At 41.9% G+C, this 12,452-nt stretch overlaps 1 protein-coding gene across 2 annotated transcripts in view; it reads left to right on the plus strand.

Moving 5' to 3' along the window:
- Positions 1-12,452, plus strand: part of sptbn1 (spectrin, beta, non-erythrocytic 1) — an 83,318-nt gene that overhangs the window by 40,134 nt on the left and 30,732 nt on the right. For both annotated transcript variants that reach the window (XM_054797893.1, XM_054797891.1), the window contains 14 exons: positions 345-496; positions 3,914-4,087; positions 4,804-4,895; positions 4,986-5,066; positions 6,054-6,169; positions 6,256-6,368; positions 6,441-6,628; positions 6,712-6,829; positions 6,907-7,065; positions 7,150-7,245; positions 7,329-7,535; positions 8,904-9,057; positions 9,126-9,277; positions 9,363-9,581. In XM_054797893.1, the coding sequence (XP_054653868.1) occupies positions 345-496; positions 3,914-4,087; positions 4,804-4,895; positions 4,986-5,066; positions 6,054-6,169; positions 6,256-6,368; positions 6,441-6,628; positions 6,712-6,829; positions 6,907-7,065; positions 7,150-7,245; positions 7,329-7,535; positions 8,904-9,057; positions 9,126-9,277; positions 9,363-9,581 (2,021 nt within the window). The remainder of the gene's footprint in view (positions 1-344; positions 497-3,913; positions 4,088-4,803; positions 4,896-4,985; positions 5,067-6,053; positions 6,170-6,255; positions 6,369-6,440; positions 6,629-6,711; positions 6,830-6,906; positions 7,066-7,149; positions 7,246-7,328; positions 7,536-8,903; positions 9,058-9,125; positions 9,278-9,362; positions 9,582-12,452) is intronic.

The raw sequence follows: 12,452 nt of genomic DNA on the forward strand, positions 1-12,452 counted from the left end.
ACACACGCACACACACACACACACACACACACACATACAAAACATATGTTTACAGTGTACAACAGCGAGCAGGCACTCTGTGTTGCACGCTGCAAGTGTTTGCCATCAACGTTGATGTGCTGTGTGTGTGTGTGTGTGTGTGTGTGTGTGTGTGTGTGTGTGTGTGTGTGTGTGTGTGTGTCAGTGAATATTTCCCGACGTTTCTGACACAGGAAGCCCCTCCCTCGCAAAACAATGAGCTTGATCAGAGAGGAAACACAAGCAGAGCCAATAAGTGACATGGTGACAAAGTAAGAGTACAATGAAAGAAATGAGCTGAAGTGTTGTTTCTTTGTGTGCTGCAGACGAGCGTGAGGCCGTGCAGAAGAAGACCTTCACCAAATGGGTCAACTCGCACCTGTCCAGAGTCTCCTGTCGGATCACCGACCTCTACATGGACCTGAGGGACGGCCGCATGCTCATCAAGCTGCTGGAGGTCCTGTCAGGAGAAAGACTGGTGGGTCGGCAACTCCTCACATACTTTTATGCACACTTGCTCCACAGTTAGCATAGATTATGTTGAAAGCAACGGTGTCCAAACTTTTTCCAGTGACAGCCACACATGAAAAATGAAATGTTGATATTTTGTAAAAGAACACATCAGATGGTTTCATTCTTATCTCTCAGGTCACACTCAGTTCATTCAGCTCAAGTCCCACAGATCCCAGTCCTCCCCTGTTACTTCAGGCGTGCCTCAAGGCTCTGTCCTAGGACCCCTCCTTTTCGTCATCTGCCGTCTCCCTCTCGGCACTATCTTCCATAAACATCCATTTCCATTGCTTTGTGGATGACACCTAGCTCTACCTCTCCAGCAAACCAAATTCCATCCTCCTTCCCTCCTCCATCCTCCCTCACCACAAGCTAAACTGAAATCAAATCCTGGCTCACCAAAACTTTCCTTAAACTCAACTTTGGAAAAAACAGAAGTCCCGGTCGGTTCTAAATCTACACTATCCAAAGTTGACAGTTTCTCCCTCAGCATCAACAACACCACAGTCGATCCCCCCCCCCAGGTTAAGAGTCAGGGTGTCATCCTCAATAGCTTGCTGTCATTCGTTTGTTCTCGTGATATTGCCACTTAAAAAATGTTTCTTTAATATTTGATCGTCATGCTACTAAAGTGACCTTATTTTTTCTTGTAATATTATGACGTTGTTCTCGTAAAATTACGACATTTTCTTGTTAGATTACAACTTTTTTCTGTTAATATTTTGACTTTATTATTGTAAAATTACTTCTTATTTTTACTACTGCCAATTTAGAAGCGCCTTTCTAAAAACCCAAGGAACACTGCACATGATACAGATAAAACAACAAAGGATAAAAAGAGCATGTAACCCGCCCTGTTTCGCACCGCCCGAATCGAGGCTCGAACACAGGACCTTCGCAATGGGAGGCGAGAGCGCTGACCACACGGCCAAAAGCCCGGCCTGTCGACGGTGTGCTCAGCACAGCTCTTAAGGCAGAGGGAGTGAGGTTTACCAACGTGCACTTGCACAGCCTCACAGGCTGGCATCCGTTACACATAGACAGGTCAGACAGGGTATGCACTCTTGAACAGATGAGTTTTGAGTCTGGATATGAAGATGGGGAGTGAGTCAATATTTCAGAAGTCGAATGGTGATGAGTTCCAGAGTTTGGGAGCGAAGCGGCTGAAAGCTCTGCAAAATAGTCTTTATGAATACATACCAGTAAGTAAATGACACGCATTGCCATGGCAAATTGCGGGACAATGTGGAGGCAAAATGCGTGCAAGTGCGTGGGGCTGCAACTAACGATTATTTTAATAATCGATCAATGAGTTGATTATATTTTCGATTAATTCGATTAGAAAAATCACATTGTTAATTTCCAATTAATAGAGTAATCGGTTAGGGCGTAGATGGACCGAATGAATATGAAGCAGACACCTACAGTTAGTGGCAGGGTAGCAACATATCAGAAAAGAGGCAAAAATGCCCATCACTGTTTTCCAAAGTGAAATCTGATATGTGTGAATATATTGTTATGGCTAAAACACAAAGATGCTTTCATGGATGACTAAGGAAATTTAAAAATATTCACATTTGAGAGGCTGAAATCAGAGGATATTTGCATATTTAAATAAAAAAAAAAAGATTAATCGATTATCAGAATAGTTGTCGATTAATTGGGTAATTGATTTAACCCTTGATTAATTTAAATTTCTAACACTTTTTTATCTGCGAAGGGCAATTTAAAAGACAGAAAGAAAAGCATGCAGATGAAAACAAGACAAGAAAAAATGGAACATCAGATGATAAAAAGACACAAATTATGCAATTTAAAAATGAAAATGTTAAAAAATGTAAATGAAATAGGGGTTATGCAATGTCTGGACACGGAAGGGTCAGCGTTCAGAAGCTGGACTGCCGATTGTTGATTGATGCCTGCAGAATGAACTGAATGAAGAACACTTGTAGGATGCAGGATGAGAAAGCATGCATGTCTGCTGTGCCGTCACCATGGCAACAGTACCAGTACCAGTGCTGTTTGACCACAGGCCAAACTTCTTTCATTTTTCTTTCATTCTCTTCCGCTTTTCCCCCCTTTTTGGACATCCTGCCTTTTCACCAGGCTGTCAGCCCCTCTGAGGGATTGTAGGGGGGCACATTGACAATATCGGTTCATTTTATTCCATCTTTCAGTGTTACTGTGGTGATGTCAGTGAGGACGGCAGAGGTCACAAAATATTTTGGGATTCATTTTGTCATGGTTACGCCAAAGAACTGAGCTGAGAAGCTAGCACGTGTCTTCCCACCCTTTAAAATTTCAACTCATGCTGCTAAAGTGACATTATTTCTCCTCCGTAATACTGTATCAGGAGTTTATTCTTGTAAAATTGTGACATTTTTTCTTGTTAGAATGTGACTTTCTCTCTTAATATTTTGACTTTATTTTTGTAAAATTACAGCTTTTCTTCCTTTTCTGCACTTTTTCTCCCAACTATATTCAATTTTGACTTTGTTCATGTCAAAGTACTGCTGATTTTCCCATTTTGTGTTATTAGAAATGTTCCAAATGTTTCAACTTTCTTTTTAAATAATCTTGGCAAATTTTCTACTTGTAATATTCTGACTTTATTTTCGTAATATTATAACCGTTTCCCAGTTTAATTTTCCAAGAATTACAGCTTTATTTTGGATATTTTTACAGCTCTTTAAAAATGTATATATATTTTTTTTATATATTTCAACTCATGCTACTAAAATTACATTATTTTTCCTTCATAAGATTGTTTATTCAACTTTTTTTTGTTAGAATATGACTTTCTCGCTTCATATTTTGACTTTATTCTCATAAAATTACAGCTTTTTTTCCTTTTCTACAGTTTTCTTTTACATTTTTCCAACTATTTCAAGATTTTGTAATTTTTTTTCTTATTATGATTTTATTCACATCGTATTTTGATTTTATTTTTGTAACATTAGAATTTTTCCACAACTTGATTTTCCAAAAATGATAACTTTATTTGTTGTTTTGTTTGTTTTTAATAATATTACAACTTTTAAAAAATAACGTCTTTCTTCTTCAAGCTAGTAAAATTGTTATTTTTCCTCATAATATTATGACGTTATTCTCAGAACATTAAGACTTTTTGTTGTTGGGTAGCTTTTTTTCTCTTAATATTTTGACATTATTCATATAAAATTACGTCTGATTTTTCCCATTTTTGCTGTGTTTTTAGTTTTCTTGTTAAATATAATTTTTAGAATTTGTTGTGGACCAAAAAAAACCCAAACAAAAAACCAAAAAAAACAGCCGCGGGCTGCAAATGTCCCCCGGACCACACAGGGCTTGAGTTTGACAACTGTGGTCTAAGACAAACGTGTGTGTGTGTGTGTGTGTGTTGCAGCCCAAACCCACCAAAGGCCGCATGAGGATCCACTGTCTGGAGAACGTGGACAAGGCCCTACAGTTCCTGAAGGAGCAGAAGGTCCACCTGGAGAACATGGGTTCCCACGATATCGTGGATGGAAACCACCGCCTCACCCTGGGCCTCATCTGGACCATCATCCTCCGATTCCAGGTAAGACCACCTTTTAATCTCTAACCAATCAGCTTCGAAGACACTTGAGAGATTATGTCATGAAACTATAGTAGCCCCCACATAGTCCCCACAAGCGTGAGCCCTAGTGGCTGCATGCAGTATTGGATGATGTTTGCACAGTCAACAGTCTTTACAATCAGGTAAAGTAACAATAGTGTTATTGTTATTGGTTTTTTACATTTTTAATGAAAAGACATCATTCTTCATGAAGCACAGAGAAAAGACTCGTCAGCCTTTCACAAATTTGTGAGTTTTCCTCGTAAGCAGTGATGAGGGTGGCTCGTCTGCATTTGATTAAAAAAAGATGAGCGTCTCTCGCACATCTTTGCCCGCCTCTGTCAGGGAGCGTTGGGGAAATGAGTGAAAAGGATTTAACGTTTCTAAGCTGCCAGGATTAATAAAAACTGTTTTTAGTGCTTTAAATCCTCGCAGAGGAAGAGGAGGAGGGTGGAATGTAGACTAGTGAGGATTGACAGCAGCTGCAGGATCATGAGAGTGTGTGTGTGTGTGTGAGCGTGCACGTGAATTGGGACGTTGGTGACGATGATCTTAGCCGAGTTGTGATTGTGTCGGTGTTTACCGATGAAGGTAAGAGGAGCGTTTCTTCAGCTCGTCTCAGTCCACATAGAGACGGCGCCGCGTCTTCGCCAGTCATGTTGTCCATCAGCGCTGACGTGTGTGCATGTGTGTCTCAGATCCAGGACATCAGCGTGGAGACGGAGGACAACAAGGAGAAGAAGTCTGCTAAGGATGCGCTGCTGCTCTGGTGTCAGATGAAGACTGCAGGGTGAGTTTCTGACGACATTGTCTCCGGACCATGTGGACAGTGTGAGGTTGTTTTGCATTTGACCAGTTGCCGTCTTGTCTTACGATCCAGATATCCAAACGTCAACATCCACAACTTCTCCACGAGCTGGAGGGACGGCATGGCCTTCAATGCGCTCATCCACAAACACAGGTGAGAAAGGACACGGTGTCCTCCAAGAAAGCCAGACACATTTCATTTTTTATTATGTACCTGCATTCGGAGCGTAACCCATCTTCTTATTATGGGCCTGCATGCGAAGCATAGCCCATCTTCTTATTATGGGCCAGTGTGCGAGGCATAGCCCATCTTCTTATTATGGGCCTGCATGCGAAGTGTAGTCCATACTATTATGGGCCTCTAAGCAGAGCGTAGGCATTCTAGTTTTATGGGCCTACTTGCGAAGTGGAGCCCATCTTATTATTATGGGCCTGCATACACAGTGTAGCCCATCCTATAATGATGGGCTTGCATGCAAAGCATAGCCCATCTTATTATTATGGGCCTGCATGCAAAGCATAGCCCACAATATTATGGGTCTCCATTGCAGAGCATAGCCATCCTATTATGGGGCTGCATGCAAAGCGTAACTCATCATTATTATGTGGATGCATGCAAAGCGTAACTCATCATTATTATGGGGCTGCATGCAAAGTGAAGCCATCCTATTATGAGCCTGCATGCGAATCAAAGCCCATCCTATTATGGGCCCTCATACAATGTGTAGCACATCCTATTATGGGCCTGTAAGCGTAGTCCATCCTGTTATTGATCATACATAAATTTTTCTTATGTTTTACTCTGCCACAACTAATGTCGTCATACATCATCAAATTTTTCAGTGGAGGGTGATGTGTTAGCGTAGCACGACTGAGTGAAAACTCAGGGATGCGACTAAAGTGTGATTTTTTTATCTATCACTGGATAGGTCTCATTTGGGACGTGTGCTATTTAGTTTGTAACATTCTGTGTAACCATGACAAAGTTGAGAAGTGGTCACTTGATTAGGAACCCATCCACCCTTAATTTCAAAGGCGATACCCAAAAGCCACCGAGGTGGTCTCAAACGCTGGGCCAGAGGTTAGCAGAAGGTGGCAGGCACATTCCAAATTAGAATTTTTCCCATGCTTCATTTGTCAGACCGGACCTGATCGACTTTGACAAGCTGAAGAAGTCCAACGCTCACTACAACCTGCAGAATGCCTTCAACCTGGCCGAGCAACATCTGGGCCTCACCAAGCTGCTCGACCCCGAGGGTGAGTTAGCACGCGGCTAACGCTAGCAGTGACATCTCTGTGATACTCCCATCCGGTAGACTTTTTGTCTCCTCCATCTTGAACAGACATCAGCGTGGACCACCCTGACGAGAAGTCTATCATCACCTACGTGGTCACCTACTACCACTACTTCTCCAAGATGAAGGCCCTGAAGGTGGAGGGCAAGCGAATCGGAAAGGTAAGGAAAGAAGAATCAAGTGTGAAACGACGCCGTCATCGATTTGATAACTCTGCCACCGGGGTTCTTCAGGTTCTGGACAACGCCATCGAGACAGAGAAGATGATCGAGAAGTACGAGTCTCTGGCGTCGGACCTGCTGGAGTGGATCGAGCAGACCATCATCATTCTCAACAACAGGAAGTTTGCCAACTCTCTGGTGGGCGTCCAGCAGCAGCTGCAGGCCTTCAACACCTACAGAACCGTGGAGAAGCCGCCAAAGTCCGTACTGACCTACAAAAACCTCACACGGTGCTCACACACACATGCTAACATGCTAACTCTGTGCACGTGTGTGTGTGCAGGTTCACAGAGAAGGGCAACCTGGAGGTTCTCCTGTTCACCATTCAGAGTAAGATGAGAGCCAACAACCAGAAGGTCTACACCCCTCGAGAGGGAAAACTCATCTCTGATATCAACAAGGTAGCCACGCCCACATGAACAAACTATACAGATATCCCTCAGTGACTGATCATAGACCGGGGGTGCATTTGTTTTAGGCGTGGGAGCGTCTGGAGAAGGCGGAGCACGAGCGGGAGCTGGCTCTGAGGACGGAGCTGATTCGCCAGGAGAAACTGGAGCAGCTCGCCCGACGTTTTGACCGCAAAGCCGCCATGAGGGAGACGTGGCTGAGTGAGAACCAGCGGCTTGTCTCCCAGGTAGCGCCTGCCTCCGCCGCGACCGCACGGCTTTGCGGGCGTGCCCACCCAACTGAGACATTTGCGTTGTGTTCCCTCCACCAGGATAACTTTGGCTTCGACCTCCAGGCCGTGGAGGCGGCCACCAAGAAGCATGAGGCCATCGAGACGGACATTGCCGCCTACGAGGAGCGGGTTCAGGTGCGTTTCTGATGTTGCTTCGATTTGCTAGTTGTGGCTCTGAACGTTGTCTTTCTTGTTGTCCTCGCGGGCTGTCCTCGCAGGCTGTGGTTTCCGTGGCGAAGGAGCTGGAGGCGGAGAATTACCACGACATCAAACGCATCACGGCGAGGAAGGACAATGTGATCCGACTGTGGGAGTACCTGCTGGAGCTGCTGAAGGCCCGCAGACTGAGACTGGAGCAGAACCTGGGCCTGCAGAGGGTCTTCCAGGAGATGCTCTACATTATGGACTGGATGGACGAGATGAAGGTGGGTGGGGTTTATTCCCCCTTTCCCGTCCCTCCCACCTAAGCATCAGAGATGGCTGATGTTTTGACCTTTCACCTTGTGGCCAGAGGCGGGGTACACCCTGGACTGGTCGCTCTGTGCTTCTAAAATATTATTATTTTTGCTCATAATATTACCAGTATATTCTCATAAAATTGCAATTTATTTTCTCTTTAAAATGCAACTTTTTTCTCTTTATTCTTTTACACCTTTTTTCATTTCTGCTGTTGTTTTTAATTTTTTTTAATTTAAACTTTCTTCCCATAAATTTTCTCCTCATAGTTATGAATTTATTCCCATCATATTTTTACTTTTTTCTTGTAACATTGTAACTTTTCCTGCAACCAAAATGACAACTTTATTTGTTTTTTAATAATATCACAACATTAAAAGCGGCTTTCTTTAATATTTCAGCTTTCTTCTTGTAAATTTTCTTCTTTATTCCCATAATGTTTTGACTTTTTTGCCAACCTAATTTTCCAAAAATGACAACTTTATTTTTGTTTTGTTTTTCATAATTTGGCACCTTAAAAAAATTGTTTTTCTAATATTACAACTTTATTTGGGTAAAATCGCAACTTTTTTTCTTGTTAGAATACAACTTTTTTGTTCTAATATTTTGACTTTATTCCCGTAAAGTCACAGCTGTTTTTTTTCCATTTCTGCTGTTGTTTTTATTTTTATTTTCCAACTATTTTAACTTTCATGTAAATTTTCTTCTTGTAATTATGACTTTATTCCCATAATTTTATTTTTTTCCCCCAACCTGATGTTCCAGAAATGACAACTTTATCTTTGTTTTCTTCTCATAGTATTGCAACTTTTTAAATTTGTTTTTACTTTAATATTTCAAGTCCATGCTACTAAAAGAGCATTATTTTTCTCATAATTCTTTATTTTAGTAAAATCGCTACTTTCTTTTTTCTCGTTAGAATATGACTTTTTTTCTCTTAATATTTTGACTTTATTCTCGTAAAATCACAGCTGTTTTTTTCCCATTTATGCTGTTTTTTAAAAGAAAATGTCCAATATTTTAACTTTCTTCTTGTAAATTTTCTTGTTGTAATTATGACTTTATTCCCATAACATTTTGACTTATTCCCCTGGCCTAAAATTCCAAAAATGACAACTTTATTTTTATTTTCTTGTCATAATATTACAACTGTTTATTGTAATTGTTTTGTATTCAATATTTCAACTTTGTGCCACTAAAAAGACAATTTTCCCTCATAATATTATGACGTTATTCTCGTAAAATGACAACTTTTTTCTCTTCATATTTTGACTTTATTCTTGTCAAATTACTTTTTGTTTAGTTTTGACCTTTCACTTTGCGGTCTTGTGGCGCAGATGCTGCTGCTGTCGCAGGATTACGGGAAGCACCTGCTAGGTGTGGAGGACCTGCTGCAGAAACACGCTCTGGTGGAGGCCGACATCGCCATCCAGGCTGACAGGGTCCGGAACGTCAACGCCAACGCTCAGAAGTTTGCCACCGACACAGACGGTGAGACGGGACCGTTCGGGTGCTCGCGTACGAAGAAGCTCATTTCTGTTCCTCCTCTTCCTCCTCAGGCTATAAACCCTGCGACCCACAGATCATCCGAGACCGGGTGGCTCACCTGGAGTTCTGCTACCAGGAGCTCAGCCAGCTGGCGGCCGAGCGGCGAGCTCGCCTGGAGGAGTCACGCCGCCTCTGGAAGTTCTTCTGGGAGATGGCTGAAGAGGTTTGTTTTGACGTCACATGACCGTGACGCAGGAAGTTTTTAAGCCAAAGTGGGTAAGCGGGGCCTTGCCGTGTCTGCTTGGTAGGAGGGTTGGATCAGGGAGAAGGAGCAGATCCTGTCCTCAGAGGATTACGGGAAGGATCTGACGGGCGCCCTGCGGCTGCTGAGTCAGCACAAGGCTTTCGAGGACGAGATGACGGGGCGGGCCGCCCACCTGCAGCAGACCATCAAGCAAGGCGACGAGCTGGTGGCCAACAACCACTTTGGAGCTGACAAAATTAAAGAACGCATCCTGGACATCCAGGTAACTCCAGGACATTCACATGGAAATAGACAGACAGACACACCCACACACACACACGCACAAACACACACACACACACACACACACACACACACACACACCCACACACACTTTATTAATCTGCAAGACCTGCGGGAAATTTGACATTAACTAATTCAATCCCAGCCATTTTTCAAAAAACAACCCCATTTTACACTATTTTGATTGATCTTTCTAGGCACACAGAATATTGTGTTCATGGCTACATACAGTATGTCAACATGGAACCTAGCAAAAGAAAGATTAGACTCCCGTCTTTCATCAGAAAAGGTTTCTACCTTTTTCCGTTCTTTAATAATCAGCAGTAGAACATAGATAGGTAAGTTCTAGGAAAATATCACTTCCCGACTAGAAAAGGGAGAAAAGCAGCTTTTTGTGAAAAGATACATTTCAAGCATAACTTTCACTTTGACACAAATATTTTTTGCTTTTGTGACAGCTCAAACATCTAAACAACTATACCAACATAAACAACACAAAAAAGGGGTTGTTTTACATCAAAATAACTATTTATTTACACACCATGAACTATTTACAATTTTCACATGTGGACTATGTGTGTGCATGCATGTGCACGCGTGTGTGTGTGTGTGTGTGTGTGTGTGTGTGTGTGTGTGTGTGTGTGTGTGTGTGTGTGTGTCCGTTAAATTTCCCTACAATGCGTAACCTTCTGCACGCTAGACTTCTCCACGGCTTCTTCCTCCTTCCTGTCATGTGGCCGTTTTTATGGCTTCAAATTGCTCTGAAGTGAATTCCATTAGTGGAGAGTTGCGTCATCGCCTCTTTTTGCCTCTCATGCTGTTTTTTTTCACCTCTGATGTTTTTTTAAATTTATTTTTATTTTCTAACTATTTCAACTTTCTTCTTGAAATGTTTCTTCTTGTAGTTATGACATTATTCTCACAATATTTGGACTTTATTCGTGTAACATTATAACTTTTTTGCAGCCTAATTTTATTTTAGTTTTGTTTGTTTCTCATAATTTTACGACTTTTTTTTAAAGCATATTTTTTTCTTTAATGTTTCGACTCTGTGCTACTAAAATGGCATTATTTTACCTCATAATATTCCGAGTTTATCCTTGTAAAATTGCGACAACTTTATTTTCGTTTTCTTCTCATAATAGTACAACTTTTTGTTTTTTGTTTTTTCTAGTCTAGTCTAGTTTTTCAAGTCTATGCTACAAAAAGAGCATTATTTTTCCTCATATTACAAGTTTATTCTGGTAAAATCGCTACTTTTTTCCTTGTTAGAATATTACGTTTTTCTTCGAGGAAAAGGCTTCTTGAGACGTCATCTGTACTTCTGTGTAGAAGGTGTCGGACGTTTCGCTCCTCATCCGAAGAGCTTCGTCAGCAAACTAATAAGTGCTGGTAGCTTAGGCCTTAAATACAGTAAGAGTGGGCGGAATTGGTGTGCCAACACCCTCCTCCTATTGGTTCGTTACACTAAGCCTGCATTCCTCATCTTTACAGTGGTATAATCCTATCCTGTTATTCACACCTACGATAAAAGGGAAGTGTCGCTCCCTGAATTGGGTATGAACGACTCTGATACTGGCTAGTTAGCATCTATTGTTCTGGCTCGGCCCTGCCTTCACCTCATTTGCAAGACTAAGAGCTGTGGGTTTTGGTCTCAGTAACCTGCTGAACACAGGGTCCAAATTGAACCTCAAACCACCATTCCGATTCAATGATGGGTTCTGTTGTTTGACAAAAATAGCTTCCTTTACTCCTCTTTCAAACCATCTGTTTTCTTTGGCCAAAATCTTTACCTCGCTGTCCTGAAAAGAGTGATTGGTAGCTTTCAGGTGTAGATGTACTGCTGATTGAGGACCACTAGCATTGTCCCTGCGATGTTGATAAAGCCTTTTTTGGAGCATTTGCTTAGTTTCCCCTGCTTTCCCCTGCTTAGTTGCTTGGGGAAACTAAGCAAATGCTCCAAAAAAGGCTTTATCAACATCGCAGGGACAATGCTAGTGGTCCTCAATCAGCAGTACATCTACACCTGAAAGCTACCAATCACTCTTTTCAGGACAGCGAGGTAAAGATTTTGGCCAAAGAAAACAGATGGTTTGAAAGAGGAGTAAAGGAAGCTATTTTTGTCAAACAACAGAACCCATCATTGAATCGGAATGGTGGTTTGAGGTTCAATTTGGACCCTGTGTTCAGCAGGTTACTGAGACCAAAACCCACAGCTCTTAGTCTTGCAAATGAGGTGAAGGCAGGGCCGAGCCAGAACAATAGATGCTAACTAGCCAGTATCAGAGTCGTTCATACCCAATTCAGGGAGCGACACTTCCCTTTTATCGTAGGTGTGAATAACAGGATAGGATTATACCACTGTAAAGATGAGGAATGCAGGCTTAGTGTAACGAACCAATAGGAGGAGGGTGTTGGCACACCAATTCCGCCCACTCTTACTGTATTTAAGGCCTAAGCTACCAGCACTTATTAGTTTGCTGACGAAGCTCTTCGGATGAGGAGCGAAACGTCCGACACCTTCTACACAGAAGTACAGATGACGTCTCAAGAAGCCTTTTCCTCGATGGACAACTCCTGTACGACTGAGAGCCTACACAGACGCATTACGTTTTTCTCACAATATTTTGAGTTTAATCTCATAAAATCACAGCTGTTCTTTTCATTTCTGCTGTTTTTTTATTTGTATTATTTTAACATTCTTCTTATGCATTTTCTTCTTGTAGTTATGACTTTATTCCCATAATACTTTTGACTTTTTCCCCCGAACCTAATTTTCCAAAAATGGCCACTTTGTTTTTGTTTTCTTCTTTGCGACTTTTTTCTTGTTAGATTCCACTTTTTTTCCTCT

Source organism: Dunckerocampus dactyliophorus, chromosome 14, assembly GCF_027744805.1.
Source record: "Dunckerocampus dactyliophorus isolate RoL2022-P2 chromosome 14, RoL_Ddac_1.1, whole genome shotgun sequence".
NCBI classification, from domain to species: domain Eukaryota; kingdom Metazoa; phylum Chordata; class Actinopteri; order Syngnathiformes; family Syngnathidae; genus Dunckerocampus; species Dunckerocampus dactyliophorus.